General features: G+C 32.5%; 1 protein-coding gene across 8 annotated transcripts in view; it reads left to right on the forward strand.

Moving 5' to 3' along the window:
* Positions 1–19,452, forward strand: part of ehf (ets homologous factor) — a 101,269-nt gene that overhangs the window by 64,206 nt on the left and 17,611 nt on the right. For 2 of the 8 annotated variants that reach the window (XM_087311036.1, XM_087311037.1), the window contains exons 3-5: positions 7,223–7,383; positions 10,298–10,555; positions 12,793–12,858. In XM_087311036.1, the coding sequence (XP_087167162.1) occupies positions 12,829–12,858 (30 nt within the window). In that variant the 5' untranslated portion in view covers positions 7,223–7,383; positions 10,298–10,555; positions 12,793–12,828. Of the gene's footprint in view, positions 1–5,486; positions 5,809–7,222; positions 7,384–9,908; positions 10,129–10,297; positions 10,556–12,792; positions 12,859–16,744; positions 16,886–19,452 lie in introns of those variants that run through there. The other 6 variants (XM_087311035.1, XM_087311034.1, XM_087311038.1 and 3 more) reach the window with 6 other exon arrangements.

Raw genomic sequence — 19,452 nt, forward strand, 5'->3', positions numbered from 1 at the left:
TGAACTGTCTCACTTGAAAATGTGCAATGACTCTCAGAGGCTGGATTCAAACTCTAGTGGTTTCAATTATTCGCCATGTAAAAGTCAATAGGGGGAATCTGTTGTTTGTGTTCAACAGTTGCAATTGGGAAAACATTCAAGTGGAGGAAAAAATGTGTGAAATGTTTGATTTTTTAAGGAGTAAAATGAATTAAAACCACCCACAGATATTGTTTCTGTTTTTACACCAGGTTGTTTATTTTGCTATTACTTAATTATTTTTGCTCTGTTTTAAAACAACCCGCAGATATTATTCCTGTTTGTATACAAGATTGTTTATTGAGCCATATGAATAAAATATTTTAGCTCTGTTTTACAAACGATTGTACTGCGTGGTTAGTTGAAACATGTTATTTAGTAGCATTAGTGTGTGTGTGTGTGAGTGTGTGTGTGTTTGTTTATTTGTTTGGGTGTGCATGTGAGTGTGCGTAGATGTGTGTACGTAAACAGTCAAGTTCAACTGAGAGATGTGAGCATTTATTCAATGTCAGTTGTTTAGTTGTATTTGCTATGCTTTTCTATCTTCCTTGCTTTCTTTCTTTCTTTCTTTCTTTCTCTCTTTCTTTCTTTCTTCTATTATTGTTACTATTTTTATATAATTTTGTTACTATTATGATATATGTTTTAGATATTTTTATTAAATTATATTTTATGTTATTAAAGCTTTAGGTAGATTTATTTTCTATCTATAATATGTATTTTAATATTAAGCTGTTCTTGTTTTACTGTATGTTTATATGTATTATTTTATTGTATTTAAATTTTTAATTGTGTGTGTGTGTGTGTGTGTGTGTGTGTGTGTGTGTGTGTGTGTGTGTGTGTGTGTGTGTGTGTGTGTGTGTGTACACAGTTTAAAAAAACACCACACAACCATTTAAAAAAAAAAGGCAGATTCATTTGACTAAACTTTTTATCTTTTAGCGAAGTTAGGATTATCAAATTTGCTTCTGTTATGCTTAATAGCAGAATAATGAAAGAGATGTTTTTTGAGAAATTGTTATAACTTTACTTGAAAGTCAAGTTTACATACAATAAGATTATTATGCCTCTGAAAAAGCTCAGATGATGGTGTCAGGGTTTTGAAAGTTTCTGATTGGCTAATTGACAACATTTGAGTTAAGTGGAGGCACAACTATAGAATAGTGTTTAAGGAAAACCTCAAACACACTGCTTCCTTGTGTGACAACATGGCAAAATCAACAAGCCAAAATTAAAAAACAAAAACTGATTACAATTAGCTAAATTACACTGGGAAAAGAATAATTTTTGGAGACATGTCCTGTGTTCTGATGGAATTAAGATTGAACTGTTTGGCCATAATGACCAGTGTTACATTTGGAGGACAAAGGGGGAAAGCTTACAAGCCTAGTTTGTGTCTGTTTTGCTGCAGGAGGGACTGGTCCACTTCACAGCATAGATGGCATCATGAAGAAAGAACATTATGTAGAAATACTGAGGCAACATCTCAAGACATCAGCCAGGAAATTATAACTTGGCCACAAACACACCATGGCTTCCAAACACACCATGACCCTTAGCATACTGCCAAATTAATTAAAATGTGCTTTAAGGACAACAGAGTGAATGTTTTGGAGTGGCCATCGAACTGTTGTATAAATATCACTATATGATATTGCATATATATATATATATATATATATATATATATATATATATATATATATATATATATATATATATATATATATATATATATATAATTTCTTTTTTATAATACAATTATGGTTTTATGTAGTTTTATTTTCTATCCGTAATATTTATTTAAATATTAAGCTATTCTTATTTGATATTTTGTCTTATTTCATGTTTTGTGTCTTATTAGGTGTATTATTATATTTTACACAATTTTAATTATTGTTTGGAGTTTGCATGTTCTTCCTGGGTTCATGTAGGAAAGTCCAAAAACATGTGCTATATGTAAATTGGGTAGGTCGTCTGTAGTTAGTGTGTGTGTGTGTGTGTGTGTGTATGGATGTTTCCCAGTGATGGGTTGCAGCTGGAAGAGCATCCGCTGCATAAAACATATGCTGGATAAATCGGCGGTTCATTCCGCTGTAGCGACCACAGATTAATAAAGAAACTAAGCCAAAAAGAAAATGAATGTGTTGTTATTCTTTTAATTTATTATTACTATTATTTAAAATGATGTTTGTGTTTATTATTATTTTTAAATCATTTTTATTTTCTCAAACTTTTTCTTTAATTGTTGTTATTTTAGTTTTTTGTTTATTAGATGATATGCTTTTCTAAGAATGGCACTGTCATGATTCTGTGTTTCCCCTGTCATGTGTTTAGTGCTTTTGTTTGGTCATGTGATTCCCTTGTTCTGTTTTCCCGCCACTTTTTCAGTATTTATTTGTTTCACCTGTGTTAACGCCCCTATTAGGTAATCGTGACTAGTGTATTTATACTCCTATAGTGTTTGTTGTTTGGTCTGTTGCTGTGGGCACACTAGAGATTGACCATGTAAAATTCTGTCAAATGGCCTTCAAAAAGAGGCAGGATTACATAAGATAATTAGATATTTAAGAAAGCGAGCGATTGGTCTATATTTAAAATTTCTATATGGACAGGTCATGTTTTAATCTTCTATTGGCCTCACATAGCCATGTGATGCGATTTTTGCAGGTCAGAGTTCACCAACTTTGCAATGCAGAAGTTTTCGCAGGCACTTGCACTTCCCGTCTGTCACATTGTTGTGTATGAATGAAAGTCTACAGGGCGAAAAGTGCACTGTGAGCATGGCTTTAATCGTCATTCTGTTCAGTCAACTCGTGTTGGTTGTTCCTATTCACCTGAAGATTCAGTAAAAAAATGTTTTATAACCTGTTTCATGTGCGTGTGTGTAGAGATCACATGACAGACAGTTCTGTTTTCAATTATTTCATATTTGTTAGCGCAGTAAAGCCTATAGTTTGTGAGTTATTAGCATGCTGTTGTATGTGAGCACAGTGTGATTTTCTGCTCATCAGTGTCGTCTCCTTCCTTCTGCTTGTACAAAAAGAGTGTGACATGTTCATTAAACAGCAGGAATTGCATTAATAACCCCGGCAGCCACATGTCACATCACTCTATGATAATTAGTCAAACAAACGACCAGAGGAAAGCTCATCACCCTGTGATCTTTCTGCCTCTTGCTCCTTCACTGTCACTCCAGTCTTTCTGTTTACTTCACAATTTTATAAACTCCATCTTGATCGCAATATCATAAAAATAACTATTTGATTGTCTTTTAAACAATAGTGGCGAATTTTTGTTACTTTTTTGTTTTATAAAATTTGTTTGGTATTTGGTATTTTTGTCATTTTGTTTAATAATTTGTTTCGTTTGTCTTTTTATGTCTGTTTTCATTTTATAGCCTAGAAAACTGTAATCAATAAATCTAAGAATAGAATACAAGTGATATACATTATATTTAATGTTCTTTGTAGATTATTTTATTTTAATTTGTTTGCTATTTTTATTTTGATAATATAGTAATAACAAAAACACTAAATATGAATAACAATCATATTATTTTATTTTAATTGTATAATATTTTTGTTAATTTGATTTTAATAATAACAAAAATAGTGTGTGTGTGTGTGTGTGTGTGTGTGTGTGTGTGTGTGTGTGTGTGTGTGTGTGTGTGTGTGTGTGTGTGTGTGTTTGTGTATATATATATATTCATTCATTTTCTTGTCGGCTTAGTCCCTTTATTAATCCGGGGTCGCTACAGCGGAATGAACCGCCAACTTATTCTATTCATTTATTCTAGCCGAAATTAAAGAAATAAGACTTTCTCCAGAAGAAAAAAATTCTTGCTCTGTTAAACATCAATTGGGAAATATAATAAAAAGAAAAAAAATGTAAAGTGTGGGGGGGTGTAATAATTCTGACTTTAACTGTATATACCAGTCAGCATTTCTGTGTGAAGTTTGCATGGGATTTCCCTTGTGAGTGTGAGTTTCCTCTAGGTGGTCAAGTTTCCCCCACAGTCCAAAGACATGGGCTGCGTCCTAAATCGCCTACTACTCAGTAATACATTTAAACATAAATAAGTTTAAACAGTAATAAATTTAAACATAAATGTACTACTTGGCCAGCAGCATGTCCAAGTGCCCATGCTTCTTTTCGAATTCTATGAATTTGCAGTTTTTAGCATACTATATAGTATGGAAGTTTATGATTTCAGACGCAGCTATGCGGTATAGTTGAATTGGATTATCTAAAATTGGCCAAAGTGTATACGTGTGTGTGTGTGTGTGTGTGTGTGTGTGTTTAGAGTACTGAGTAAATCATGTCAGAATAGTTGGTGGTTCGTTTTGCTGTAGCGACCCCTTTTTCTTATATATATATAATTTTTTTTAATGTTTCTATAAGGTTATATCTATTTTTATATAAGTTTGTATAAAATATTATAAACTATATAAACTTTTAAATGATGTCACTTTAAATTAATTTAATAATTAAAAATCAAATAAAATATTTTTATATGTTTATATTATTTAAATTTAGCTTTTTATGCAATATGTTTTTATTTTATTGTTATTTGTTAATGTTAATTATTTAGTGTGACTAAAACATTTATATTTTAAAGTTAATTTATATTAATATTTTATTTATTTCTTGCATTTCGGTTTAATACATTTTTATAATATTATATAATGTTTAATATTATTTATATAACAATATTTTTTCTTTTTATTTATTTATAAATGTTTATCTATAATGATGTGTGAATTATTGATCAAATCAGATGAAAACTAACATAGTAAAAGGCTGAAATGAAAGGGCCCACTGGGACCTCAGTTATGACAAAACATTATTTTGAGAACATGTAAGAAACACTGTGTGAGAATGAAGCATTTTCCCAGAGTCATAATCCCCGTCGTGTTTCTAAAAGTGTCGCTTTGTTGGTGTAATCGCACAATTTTGCATGTTTCTTTGCGTTTTTATCATTTTTCCAAGGGTTTGCCAGCAGCTCATGCTCTCCGCTGAGCTCCGTTCTGTCTGAATGAATCTTTCTGAATTAATTTGTTCAGCAAAACCCCTCTGCAGACACAAAAGAGGGCTATAATTGTTGCAAAAGCCTGTCGACCGTTTTCTTTAGGAGCTCATGACTTCCCGAAAGGAATATGATCAGCGCTTTTAAAACCATTCAAAATTATGTGTGTGATTTACTCATCTGTGTCGACTGGATCTGTGTATTCACTGTATCAACCTCAGCTCACCTTGTGGCTTCTAGAAGAGCATCTGTTGACCAATTTAATTGGACCATGGTAGATTTTATTTTGTTTTACCTAGAGCCAGCAAGCCATGTAGTGTTTTGTTTTGTTTTGTTTTGTTTTGTTTTGTTTTGTTTTGTTTTGTTTTGTTTTGTTTTGTTTTGTTTTGTTTTGTTTTGTTTTGGCCAGAGCCTGCAAGCTATGGAACGTCATTCAATCATTCATTTTCTTTTCAGCTTATTCCCTTTATTAATCTGGGGTTGCCACAGTGGAATGAACTGCCAACTTATCCAGCAAATGTTTTATGCAGCGGATGCCCTTCCAGATACAACCCATCACTGGGAAACACCCATACACTCACACACATACACTACAAACAATTTGGCTTACTTAATTCACCTGTACCGCATGTCTTTGGACATGTAGGGGAAAATGAAGCATTTGGAGAAAACCCACGCAACATGTGGAGAACATGCAAAGTCCACACAGAAATGACAACTAACCCAGCCGAGGCTTGAACCAGCGACCCTCTTGCTGTGAGGTGTATTTTATTTTATTTTATTATGACCTCAGGCCTATTTTTCATTTGGTTTATTTTATTTTCTAATAATTATTCTTTTTATTTTATTTAAATTTCATTTTTAAAAAGCTGAATGTCTTTTATTTGATTTGATTGTTTATTATATTACTTTATTCTACTAATACTTTTTTTTTTTTCTTTTGGAGCCTGCAGGCTGTGGAGCATGAAACAGATAACAGTTTTATTTTATTTTATTTTATTTATTTATTTTTATTTTTTATTATTATTTTTTTTTTGGCTTTAGGCCTATTTTTCATTTGATTTTTATTTTATTTTATTTTTTATTTTTTTGGAGCCTGCAGGCTGAAAAGCGTAAAACAGATTTGTTTTGTTTTGTGTAGTTTAGCTATAATTTAGTTTTAAAGGCTGTATTTTCATTTGATTTTATTTTTAGTAATTTTGCATTTTATTTTATTTATTTTAGTTTTAAAAAGCAAACTTTTTTATGTGATTTGTTTGTTCATTTTATAACTTTAACCTTTTTGTTGTTGTTTATTTGAAATACTTTGTTAAATATACATTTATTTGATTTTAATTATGTGATTTATTATTGTCTCATGTTTATTTATGCCCTTTAAAATAGTTTGCTCAGGTTAGTTTTTCTTGCAATGTATTTATTTTAATTGCTAGCTATTACTGTTCATGTTTAAGCTATTCCTCATCATTCATTCATTTTCTGTTTGGCTTAGTCCCTTTATTAATCTGGGGTCGCCACAGTGGAATGAACCCAACTGACCCAGTCAGGGCTTGAACCAATGACCTTTATGCTGTGAGGCGATTGTGCCACGCACTGCACCATTGTGACGCCCATTAAGCTATTTTGTTCAATTATTGAGTAATTCTTTTTTCTGTATTTATTGTTCGTTTTTCTAATTATTTAGTTTTTCCTTTTCTAGGTTTACATCATTTTCATCGAAATTGATTACATAAATTAATTAAAAATAATTAACTTTTTTGTCATTCTTTGATACTGAAAAAATAATTTGCTCTTAATTTTATATTCTTTCATTTATTATAAAAATATATAAATTTGTATTTTTTTAAATAGATATGTATTTTATGTTTTCTTGTTTAAATATATTTTAATGATATTCTTTTTATTTAGTTAAAATAAGTTTCAGATAACAATGTCTAATAAGTTAGTTAATATAGTAGTTATAGTAACAGTAATAAGTATTAATAAGTAATAGTAATAATAATAGTAATATATTAGTTTAATATGTTTATCAGAATAACATTTTTTGTCTTCATTACGATTTTAATGTTTTTGCTTCTGAATGTTGAAGCGTGTGTGCGTGTGTGTGTGTTTTACCCATCTGTGTCTGGTCTTCTCTCTGTGTGTATTTACACCCTCGGCTCACCCTGTGGCTTTCAGAGCGACTCTCACTCCAGAAGAGCTTCAGCCTCTGTTGTCCAATTTAAGCTTCTCCGCCACCGCCCAGCCAATCAGAAGCCTCCGTTCTCAGGAGCCAGAGACGCGTGTGGAGCTCGTGGTTTTGGAGGGCAGCGCTGGACGGCAGACATCGCTCGCTGGAGGTTTGTTTGGGCTGGAGCCTGCAGGCTGTGGAGCATGAAACAGATAACAGAGGCTTACCAAAGCATTGCTAAATTAACACACACACACACACACACACAGAAGAAGAAAAGGTGGAGGAGGATGATGATGATCTGAAGTGCTAAAACTGAAGATTTTTATATAGTCGGCATTAATGATTTTGTGGTTTTCAAACCAGCAGCTGGGGTGCCGGAAAAAAAAAACATAAAATAGCGGCCGTAAATTACATTTACCGTAAAATAACAAACAGTAAATTACAGAAATTTAACGGAAATATCTGTACTTTAACATCTGTTATTTTACGGTAAATGCACCCTATAGCTGTCGGAAAAAAGTACATGTACAATAGTAAATGAACAACCATTCATCCCTAAAAATATTGATTAAATAATTGGTATTTGTTTATTTTACATTGTGCCTATTTATATTCCAAATAAATTTTAAAAAGTATCTGTTAACAATGAATAATAATACTAATTATAATTTTTTAAAAAAGTATTGGCACCTGTGCTTTTGTGGTTTGTAAACTTTAAATTTAAGTCTTAAATTGGTACTTTTTTTGCCCTGAAGACGAATCTAAAAAGTTAAGGATGTTACTGTACATGTGGATAACATTAAGTCTAATAATAATATCAATAATAATAATAATAATAATACATACTTATGAACAATCATGAATCCCTAAAAATATTAATTAATTGGTATTTATTTACTTATATTCTGCATGAATAAAAATGATCTGTTAACAATTAATATTAATACTAATTATAATAACATCATCAATGTCTGTTTAAATTAAAAAAAATTATTTACCATTATTTTTGTATTTTATCTAATTTAATATTTATCCAATACACGGTATACAGTGTCCATAACAGTATACATAACAATTTGCTACATAACTATATATATATATATATATATATATATATATATATATATATATATATATATATATATATATATATATATATATAGTTCTAATTTTAAACATTTATTATTATATATAGCGCTAAACATATATACAGTTGAAGTCAGAATTATTAGCCCCCCATTGATTTTTTTTTTTTTCTATTTTAAATATTTCCCAAATGATGTTTAACAGAGCAAGGAAATGTTCACGGTATGTCTGATAAAAATTTTTCTTCTGGAGAAAGTCTCATTTTTATTTTAGCTAGAATAAAAGAAGTTTATTATTTTTTAAACACGATTTTAAGAACAAAATTTTTATCCCCTTTAAGCTAATTTTTTTTCAGTAGTCTACAGAACAAAACTATCATGTTTAGAAATGTGTTTTAAAAATGTTCTCTCCGTTAAACAGAAATTGGGAAAAAAAATTCAAATAATTCTAATAATTCAGTGGGGCTAATAATTCTGACTTAAACTGTATGTACACGCCTTACAAATCTATCTTTTGAATTCATATTTAGCTAATATTATTTTTGTGCATCATATTAGATTAATCAGTACTGAAGCCAAATCTGGAGCTTATCTAACAAAATAACTTATGATAACGGTCAAAAAACTAGTACAGACAAATTTATATGTTATTAAAAAGTTAAATACAAATTTTTTAAAAAGGCCAAATCAAGAGAAGCAAAAAAATTTAAAAACCTTGTTGAAATTTTGTAGGTTGTAATTTATTTTGCAATATTTTGCTATTTCTGTTATCTTTCAATTTCAAAATATGTTTGGTGACAAATATTATTTTAATAAATATATCTGTTTAATAAGTCTGTTTTGTTTAAATACACCAAAATACATTTTACAATTTACAAAATACAATATATTCTATATGCCTATTATATAGAACGTCCTATTGAATTTGTCCTGTCAAATATAACCAATAGCCTATCTACAAAACAATATATTATTATTATTATTATTATTATCAAATAATAAAATAGACACTCGACACTGGCTTTTGGCCTGTAAAACTACAAGCATTATTGAATTATATATTCTTTTATGCCTTTTTGGAGGTTTTCTTGGGGACTATTTGTAATATTTGACAGCACATATTCGATAGGACATTCTATATATATATATATATATATATATATATATATATATATATATATATATATATAAATATATATGAATGTATTTTTGAATATATGCTGTCAAATATTACCAATAGCCCATCCTTAAAACAATATTATTATTATTAAAAAATAGACACTTGAAACTGTATTTGGCCTGTAAAGCTACACACATCACATCACTCAAACATACACTCTTTTATGGCCTTTTGTTTTTTTTTTTTTCTTGATTCCCTTCTCCAAAAACAAGTGTTATCTTACATTGGAAAGTGTTTTTTAACCACTTACCATTCTCCCCGGCCAGTTCTCACAGAACGCATAGTCTTTGTACTTGTAAAGTAAAAACGAGTGAAATTAAAAATATATAGGCTATTTCGACTAAAAAAAAAACCCAAGTAGAGTTTTACGTGACAGCTTTCCCATTTCTCTTAGCTTTCTTTAGCGTTCTACCAGCGCCATCATGTGGTCAGAAGAAGAACTGCACGCTGATTGGCCCGTTTCAGAGAAAGGTGGCAAGTCAGTCAGAGAAATACGGTCATATTAACACACCGCAACACCGGACTCTGCGGTTCAACTGCTGTAATTAGACATTTGCGTGTAATTACTCGACCCATAACGTGCAGTGGTTCAACAAATAGACAATCCTGAAGACACACACACACAGACACAAGTCGCTCTCATTCGGCACAAATCATTCGCCTGATGCACCGCTCATTACTCTAATTACACAGTCATTGTTCTCTCACAAAAAGGACGTAAAATTGCAATTTAGCCCGAGAAATTGTCATTTGTATTCGTAATTGACCCTAATAAAATCATCCGCTCTCTTTCTTTTCTCCGTCTCTTTCTGCAGCTCGTGTGAAATATTGAGGATGACAGCTTTGGATGTGCTGATGAGAGCCTAATGAAGGAAGGGAAGCGGGATTTGACTCGTGTAACGAGAGCGCATGCGCAGTGGCTCCTCTTCTTCACCAACGCCCTAAAACCGAGTTTTCTGGCAGAGATTTTTCATGACTCAGCCCTAAAATTGATCTTAAATCTTAACCTGGATGTGGATTACAGCTTAATTTAATCGTCGAAGAGCTGGAATGGGTATAGAGTGGAATTAAAGGTATGATTCACTGAAGTTTTCATTTTTTAAAGTCCACCTGAAATCAAAATTAAAGGTATAGTACACTCAAAAAATTATTTTTGCTACTTGTTCAAACTACTTATTTAAAATGAGTTGAATCAACACAATACTTAAGGTTTTTTGAAGGAGGACAACATGAAGTTAATCCATTTGTGTTGAGAAAACATGAAAAAATGTGTGGAAACCAGTATTGTTTACAGCAGGGGTTCTCAACCTTTTTCACTTCGAGGGCCACCTCCTTTGAAAATGTTTTGAAGGCCGCATGTCTGACATATTTTCTTAAACTGTTTGTCAAGAGAGAATACTTATTTGAAACCTTTATTTATTAGCAAAACATTTCTTTTGCTTATTAGTATAAGCATAACCTACTGAAAAAAAACAGCTTAAACCAGTCTAGGCTGGTTGGCTGGTTTTAGCTGGTCGACCAGGCTGGTTTTAGAGGGGTTTTCGCCATTTCCAGGCTGGTTTCCAGTCATTTCAGGCCTGGTATTAGCTGGTCAGGCTGGGAGATGACCAGCTAAAACCAGCTTGACCAGCCTAGCCAGGCTGGCAGCCCAGCCAAAACCAGCTATGTCTAGCTTAAACTAGGCTGGTCAAGCTGGTTTTAGCTGGATTTAGCTGGTCATTTTCCAGCCTGACCAGCTAAGACCAGGCTGGAAATGGTTGAAAACCAGCCTGGAAATGGCCAAAACCCCTCTAAAACCAGCCTGGTCGACCAGCTAAAACCAGCCAACCAGCCTAGGCTGGTTTAAGCTGGATTTTTCAGCAGGGTAAGTATTTTTATCTTATTTTTATACAGCATTATATATATATATATATATATATATATATATATATATATATATATATATATATATATATATATATATATAAAACTATGAATAATGTATTTTCTTTTTTTACATTTGCCCACCTGGGACCCACCTGGGATTGCCCACGTGGGACCAACCTGCACTCCCAGAAATAAAGGTTTGCAATCTGTTACTGGGGTGGTACCTTTTAAAAAGGTACACATTTGTACTTGAAGGGTGCATATTGGTACCCCAAAAGTACATACTAGAACCTACACATTTAAGAGGAACACTTTTGTACTTTTTGGGTAGTAATATGTACCCTTGAGGTATTAATATGGACCTTTTAGGTACAAATTTGTACATTTCGAAAAGGTACCACCCCAGTGACAGATATGTCTACCCTTATTTCTGAGAGTGTGGGATTGCCATTAATTGTCAATAAAGTAATGAAAACAATTTTCAAAGAGCACACTAATGCTTAATCACAGCCCAGCTGGAAGATAGCAGCAGGGAATATCAACTGGGTCGGGTCAAGTCTGGGCTCGTGTAGAGTATCTAAAGTTTAATTCAAGGCCCTTAGTTTCTCACTTTAACCAACTTAGAATCGAATATTTTTTTTCTGAGCAATATCTGAAATGTCCCTCATAAACAAAGGGAGCTGAAACCAGTCATTTATGCAATTTTTTTCACCAAAACACTTTCAAATATGTAAATTTAAAAATGTCTTGCATGTTTATTAATCATTACATTGTGGAAAGGAACCCCAAAAATATTAACGTTTATTTTTACCAGTTTATTCATTAAATGTTTTATATATAAAAAATTATATAAATAATGTATTTACATTTTTATTAATTATTTATTTACATTTTAAAATATTAACAAGAAGCTCTGATATAAAAGATAAATTCATTTTTTTCGGCTTAGTCCCTTTTGTAGTCAGGGGTCGCCACAGCGGAATGAACCGTAAACTTATCCAGCCTATGTTTTATGGAGTGGATGCCCTTCCAGCCGCAACCCAGTACTGAGAAACATCCATACACACTCATTCACACACACACTACGACTAGTTTTTTTCATCCAAATCAACTATAGCGCACATCTTTGGACTGTGGGGGAAACCCATGTGAACATGGGGAGAACATGCAAACTCCTCAAAGAAATGCCAACTGACCCAGCCAGGACTAGAACCAGTGACCTTCTTGCTGTGAGGCGACAGTGCTAACCACTGAGCCACCACCATGCCGCAAAAAGCTAATTAACATTTTTTTTATATTAAAAATACATATATAAATGAAAATCTTTATAATGAAAAAGTAAAATTATTTTATTTTAATCCACAAACTCCACAAACAATGCAAACTCTACTGCTTTCTAATGAACATCTTAAATGTGCTGTGTTCTGTGTGTTTTCTTTGGCAGAGCTGGAGTGCAGCTGTTTGCAGTGTGAAGCTGTGGATGTCTGTAATATCCAGCACATATGTTCAGGTCAGATCTCCTCTGTGATTTACCCATTACAAGTCTTAAAGCTTCAGATTCTCTTTAATCAGCAGTGCGAAGCTAACCTGAGCGCCGCAACCTGCTGTTTCTGTGTGTCAGAGAGCGCTCAGGCCTCAAATCAAGAAAACAGCATGTTGGTCTCGATCAGAGCTGGGCTGAACTGAGAACGGGAGGCGTTCGGCTTGGGTTTGATCATGTTTTGGTAGTTCTGCAGTATGACGGGGTTGTTTTGTTTTTGCTAACAGGTTGTCTGGGTGGATTTAATGATGGGTCTTTTATAGAGGATTTTTAGCTTGGTTTAGTTTCACTTGATTGAATGAAATACGTTTTAGTTCAATTGATGTTATTTTAAACGATTTTCAAGAATTTGAAGCCAAGGGAAACCCACATGGACACGAGGAGAACATGCAAACTCTGCACAGTAATACCAGATGGTCCAGCACGGACCCGACGCCATTGGTATTCTTGCTGTGAGGCAAAAGTTTTAGTCCCTGGTCCACCGTGCCATCCATTCTGGATAAAGCTGCGGTCACACCAGAGTTTGAGTTTGCGAACTTCTGTCGTATTGCGCTGCTAAAAGGGGCGATTAGATATTTAAAAAGCAAGCGATTGCTCCATATTTGAAATTTTTGTCCAGAGAGGTCATGTTTTGATCCTCGATTGGTCTCACGCAGACTAGTGATGCGATTTCGCAGGTCAAAGTTCACCAAGCTTAAACTTTGCAATGCAGCAACCTGCAAAACTTGACGCATGACCCTGCGTTTCTGGTCTGACACATTCACGTGCGTATGAATGGAAGTCTATGGGAAGAAAAGCCCAGTGTGAACGCAGCTTAAAAGTGGAAGAAGGGGAGGAGGAGGGTTTCTTCCAGATGATGATGGCCGTATAAAGGAAATGAGGATATATATATATATATATATATATATATATATATATATATATATATATATATATATATATATATATAGTGACTTGATTGGAGGATCGTGATTAACTAATTTGTGCCATCTGGGTCAATCATGAGCATGTGCTCCTCACAAAATTAGTTTGATATTAAAGTTCACATATACAAAAACGATATGTTAAAATTAAAAAATAAACATCAGAACATCTAAAAACATCTAATAATCTAATAAAATTAGAAAACAAATCAAATCAAAATGTATGTTTAATTGGAAAAACAGAAAGAACATGTCAGACAAAAATTTTAAAATATTATGCGTTTATTTTTTTATTTTATATTTATTTTAATGTTTATTTATTTATTTATTTATAAGAAGTATCTTCTGCTGACCAATGCTGCATTTATTGGATTTAAAATACAGCAAGAACAGAATTTTTTTTATTTAAATATATTTTAAAATGTAATTTATTTGCAATTTCAAAGCTGAATTTTTAGCCTCATTACATCAATTAAAAATCATTATAGCATGCTGACTATGTTATTGGATTGGTTTGATTGGTTTCCTCCAGGTGTTACAGTTTCCCCCACAATTCAAAGACAAGTGCTGTACACTCAACGACCACTTTAATAGGAACAACTTACTAGTACCGGGTTGGAACCCTTTTTGGACCTCGTCGTAATCCTTCATGGCATAGATTCAAGAAGATACTGGAAATATTCCTTAGAGATTTTGGTTCATATTGACATGATAGCATCACACAGTTGCTGCAGATTTGTCGGCTGCACATTTATGATGCGAATCTCCCATTCCACCACATCCCAAAGGTGCTCTATTGGATTGAGATCTGGGAACGGAAGGGCATTCGCTGCGTAAAGCATATGCCAGAGTAGTTGGTGGTTCATTCTGCTGTGTTGACCCCTGATGGATCAGGGACTGAGTCAGAGGAAAATGAATGAATGAATGAAAAATAAGTTGACAAAAAATATTTTGAGTGTGTAAAAATGGTGGATTTAATTTATTTCTTTATTATTATTTTGCTAAATTGAAACCATTTTATGCGTATATATAAATATGCTTGGAAAATATTTCACTTGAAAGAAAATTAAATATGCAAATAAAGTTAAAAAATAATGTACATATAATGTGAAACATTACTTACATCACAGTAAAGCAAAAACACTTTTATTTTGAAATCATATTATTTTAATTAAATTTAATTTAAATTTTTCACATTTTAACATTTTTTGCGGCTTAGTCATTTTATTAATCAGGGGTCGCCACAGCGGAATGAACCACCAACTTATCCAGCACATGTAGCAGATGCCCTTCCAGCTGCAACCCATCCCTGGGAAACATTCACACACACACACTCATTCACACACATACACTACGGACAATTTAGCCTACCCAATTTACCTATGGCGAATGTCTTTGAACTGTGGGGGAAACCTAAGCACCGGGAGGAAACCTACACAAACATGATGAGAACATGCAAACTCCCCACAGAAATGCCAAATGACCCAGCCAAGGCTCGAACCAGTGACCTTGCTATGAGACGATCATGCTAGCTACCCACTGTGCCACTGTGACACCTTTAAAGAAATAATTTGCAATGTAATGTGCTTAAGTATTTTAAGTATTTTCCCTTAGTCTTTATTAATAATTTCCTTTTAAAACATTTAAGGAACCTAGTCAGCTCCCTTAAATGAACAAATAACACTAAAATGCAGACATTCTCACCCCAAAAAATGTTTTAGATAAAAGACTCACATGACTGTAAATAAATTATAAAAAAAAACATTTAATAAATAAACAAATATATACGTGTCCGCACAGGAGTGCATCCATATGTAATCACAGTTTCAGTGCAGCTTTAAGAGTCTCTACTGTACATGATGCCATCCCAGTTTTATAGATCTTCAAAACATAATCTCGTCTTGACATAATGGAAAGAAAACAGCACAGATGATGTGTACTGCAAAGCTGTTTTAAGGCAAGCATTCGTGGTTCGTTACGATTTGTTTACGTAACTATAGCAACTGCTGCGCCCGTCGCCATATGTTGCCAGAAACTACAGTGAAACACTTTTAAAAAGACACTTAGGTAGAGGGTGACAGATAAGAAGTTTGTTGCAATGCTCTTAATGAATTTCCTTAGTTAAATTACATAGGACTTTCATGCAAGCGGGCACAGGTGTTGATTGTAAATGACGTCACTTGCAGAGGAAGTGCAGTTGCTTGAAAGTGCAAGTGCGAGAGTGCAAGCCTGCAAGTGCAAATCTGCAGCTATTGGGTCAGTCAGTCGACAGCGGCCTCTGGTGGATTCACGTGAGAATAGCAGGCGTGAATGGCTCTCGCAAGAGAAATCTGAGATCTTAAAGCGTACACAGTGGCCTCTAGTGGATTCACGAAAACAAAAAATGCAAAAGCTCCTGGGACGTATTTGGCGCTCTCCAGAAATGTATACAGGGGTATGTACAGATTGCGCCTGGGTTGAATAAAGGAGGTCTTGTGGTGCAAAGAAATTGTTGTTTGAAGTCTGTTATTCACACTGTAATGAATGCAGGCTTCCAAACACACTTCATTCATGTTGTCCAAACACAAATCAATCAAGTTAACTTAATTGTTTTTTTTTTACAAATTTAAGTGGATTGAGCATAAAACAATTAAGCTGTCCAAAAATAATTAGCAATAATTGTGATTTTTACAGCTCAATTTAAATAAGTGCTTTGAACAAGCAGCTATTTTTTAAGGCAAACAGGATGGTTCAGTTTTCGTTAAACATCAACAGATTAAACTGGCAGGATTGCTGAAGCGTGTGTGTGTGTGCTTCATAGTGAAAGTAGCTCTCTACAATCCTTTTTTTTTTTTTTGGCATCATGCAAATACACTCACCTGGCATGAATATCAGCCAATCAAAGCAGAAGGAAGCAGGTAGAATAAAAATCCTCATTGGTCAGCGTGAAGTTCATAAGTTCAGCAGGCCTAAACACTGACAGGTTCACAGTTCTGTCTCTCTATCAAACTCAAACCTCTGTCCCGTACAGACACCAAACACTTCAGACAACTTTAACTTTCTAGTCCGACTGGATCCCATTATCAACATCTCTGGTAAGGAATCATTTCATTCTCTTTGATTTTCTACTGGGGAAAAAAACAAAGTTTGTTTGTCAGTACAGGGGATGATGGAAAGTTGTTTAGTGTTACAATGGATATACGAGAGCTGTGAAGTGTATGTCTTTATTTTAAAAATGAAAGTACATTTTGTTCCTTTTTTTGTTGTTTTTACTCGGGGAACTTTACCTCACATAAGGCTTTTTTGTTTTTTTAGATGCATGTTAAACAGGTTTGCAGGCAAACTTGTCACATATTTTAAGATCAACTCCAACTACTAGTTTGCACATTGCTGTTGAATTTAGAAAGTTATTTTAAAGAAAGAATTTACGTGATTTTGTCTACTGTACTATATCATACTATTAAAATACACACACACACACACACTTTTTAAAATATTTCCCAAATTATGTTTAACAGAGCAAAGAAATTTTCACAGTATGTCTGATAATATTTTTTCTTCTGAAGAAAGTCTTATTTGTTTTATTTCAGCTAGAATAAAAGCAGTTTTTCATTTTTAAAGTCCACTTTAAGGTCAAAATTATTAGCCCCCTTTAGCTCATTTTTTTAGATAGTCTCCAGAACAAACCATCATTATAAAATAACTTGCCTAATTAACCTAGTTAAGCCTTTAAATATCTAGTAAAATCGTATTTACTGTCATCATGGCAAAGATGAAATAAATCAGTTGTTATAAATGAGTTATGTTTAGAACTATTATGTTTAGAAATGTGTTGAAAAAATATTTTCTCTGTTAAACAGAAACTGGGGGAAAAATAAACATATAAACTAAAATTATTCTGACTTTAATAATTCAGGGGGGCTAATAAATCTGACTGTGTATAAATATTGTGTGTGTGTGTATGTATACATGTTTTTCAATTTATAATATTGTTTTACTATACTCTAATTTAAATCTATGTGAAACCTAGAATATTGAAATGTGAAGAAAATAATATTTGCCGTTAAATATATTATATTTTGTAACTTAAAAATACAAACAGTGGATCTGCTATTTAGCTAAATATACAAAATAAGATATTAATATAAATATTTAAAGATCTAGATATTTCATCCTCCATAATTATAATGAAACCATAAAACCTGAATAAATAAACCAAACAAAACATTTATTATTTATACATTTTGTAAACAGCTTTTTACTGCTTTAAAAGTATTTTGTGATCTATATTGAGTCAGAATTAAAATTATTTCAAGAGTTCACACTTAGATATTGCTTGATAATGATAGCAGATTTGGCATGCTGTCCCGGGAGAGAACCCTGAGATCGGAGATAATTGAGCCCAGGGCTCCCGCCTGGTCAATGAGCATGTAAGGTGGTACGAGATCAGGTAGTTCTCGAGAGCTTCCCCTGGTAAAAGAGGAAATGGGGTGGATGGGGGGATTCTTCAAAAAAGGAATAATGCTAGACAAGCTATTTATAGCTAGTTCGGAATAATCCGATTGGCTTACTAATGATTACAAATGAGAGACCAGCCATGATCAATCAAATCACAAGCTCCTCTCAAAATTAGTTTATGAAACTTCACTTAATAAAGATTTCAGACATGTTGTTGTTAAAATACAACAGACAAGTACAGCTAATGTTAATTTAAATGTAGGTTATAATATATATTTAATACAAATTTGATCATATAAATGGTATAATAATATAAATGTTATTTAAACTTGATTAATCATCTGTTTATCTGTTTAGTTCTTGAACCATTTTCTAAATTATAACTATATTTATCTATATTTATTATAGTATTATTAACTTTGAGTAAAAACTAAACTAATGTAAACTACTAATGACATTTCTTCCAAATATTAAATATATATATATATATATATATATATATATATATATATATATATATATATATATATATATATATATATATATATATATTTTTTTTTTTTTTTTTTTTTTTTTTTTAAATCTAAATAAAAATGTGCCGAGTTTTTAGACATAATTTTCAGACAGCACAATAACAATGTTTTAAATGCAGTTAAAAGAATAGCTAAAAATACAGTTCATGTTTTTAACTGTTAAATATTTTTAAATGTTAATTCTGTTAATATTTTTAGCTGTGTTTAAAAATTTAATCAAGAAAGTTTTGAACCAACTTTTAAAAAGCTGCAAAAAATGTCTTTAAAGGTCATTATTTGAATAAAAATCACTTTTCGCTTTGCACATGCATTGGTTGCTTATCTCTATATAATAAAATGTCATTCATTAATTTTTTTGTGTGTAACTCGAGCGTCTGGATTCTTTGTAGAGCCGATAAACCCTTTGCGAGTTGTGTACAACACAGACAAATGAAGTGTAAACGGCCCCTATGGCTTCGCAAATGAGAGAAGTGTCTTTGGCGTGTAGCCCAGCTCAGTGGCTCAGTTACTGTAAAGAATGTCATAAACACCAAAATATGTGTTTATAGTTTTGTTTTTCCTCATACATTACGATAGACTTTACTATAGTAACAGCAGTCTGGGATATAACACATCAGATGAGTTTCGTAATGCTGGAACGAATCTGGCGACCTGATTTTCCTGTTAAAAAT

The sequence above is a fragment of the Danio rerio genome, chromosome 25 (assembly GCF_052040795.2).
Source record: "Danio rerio strain M-AB ecotype USA chromosome 25, GRCz13ab, whole genome shotgun sequence".
NCBI classification, from domain to species: Eukaryota; Metazoa; Chordata; class Actinopteri; order Cypriniformes; family Danionidae; genus Danio; species Danio rerio.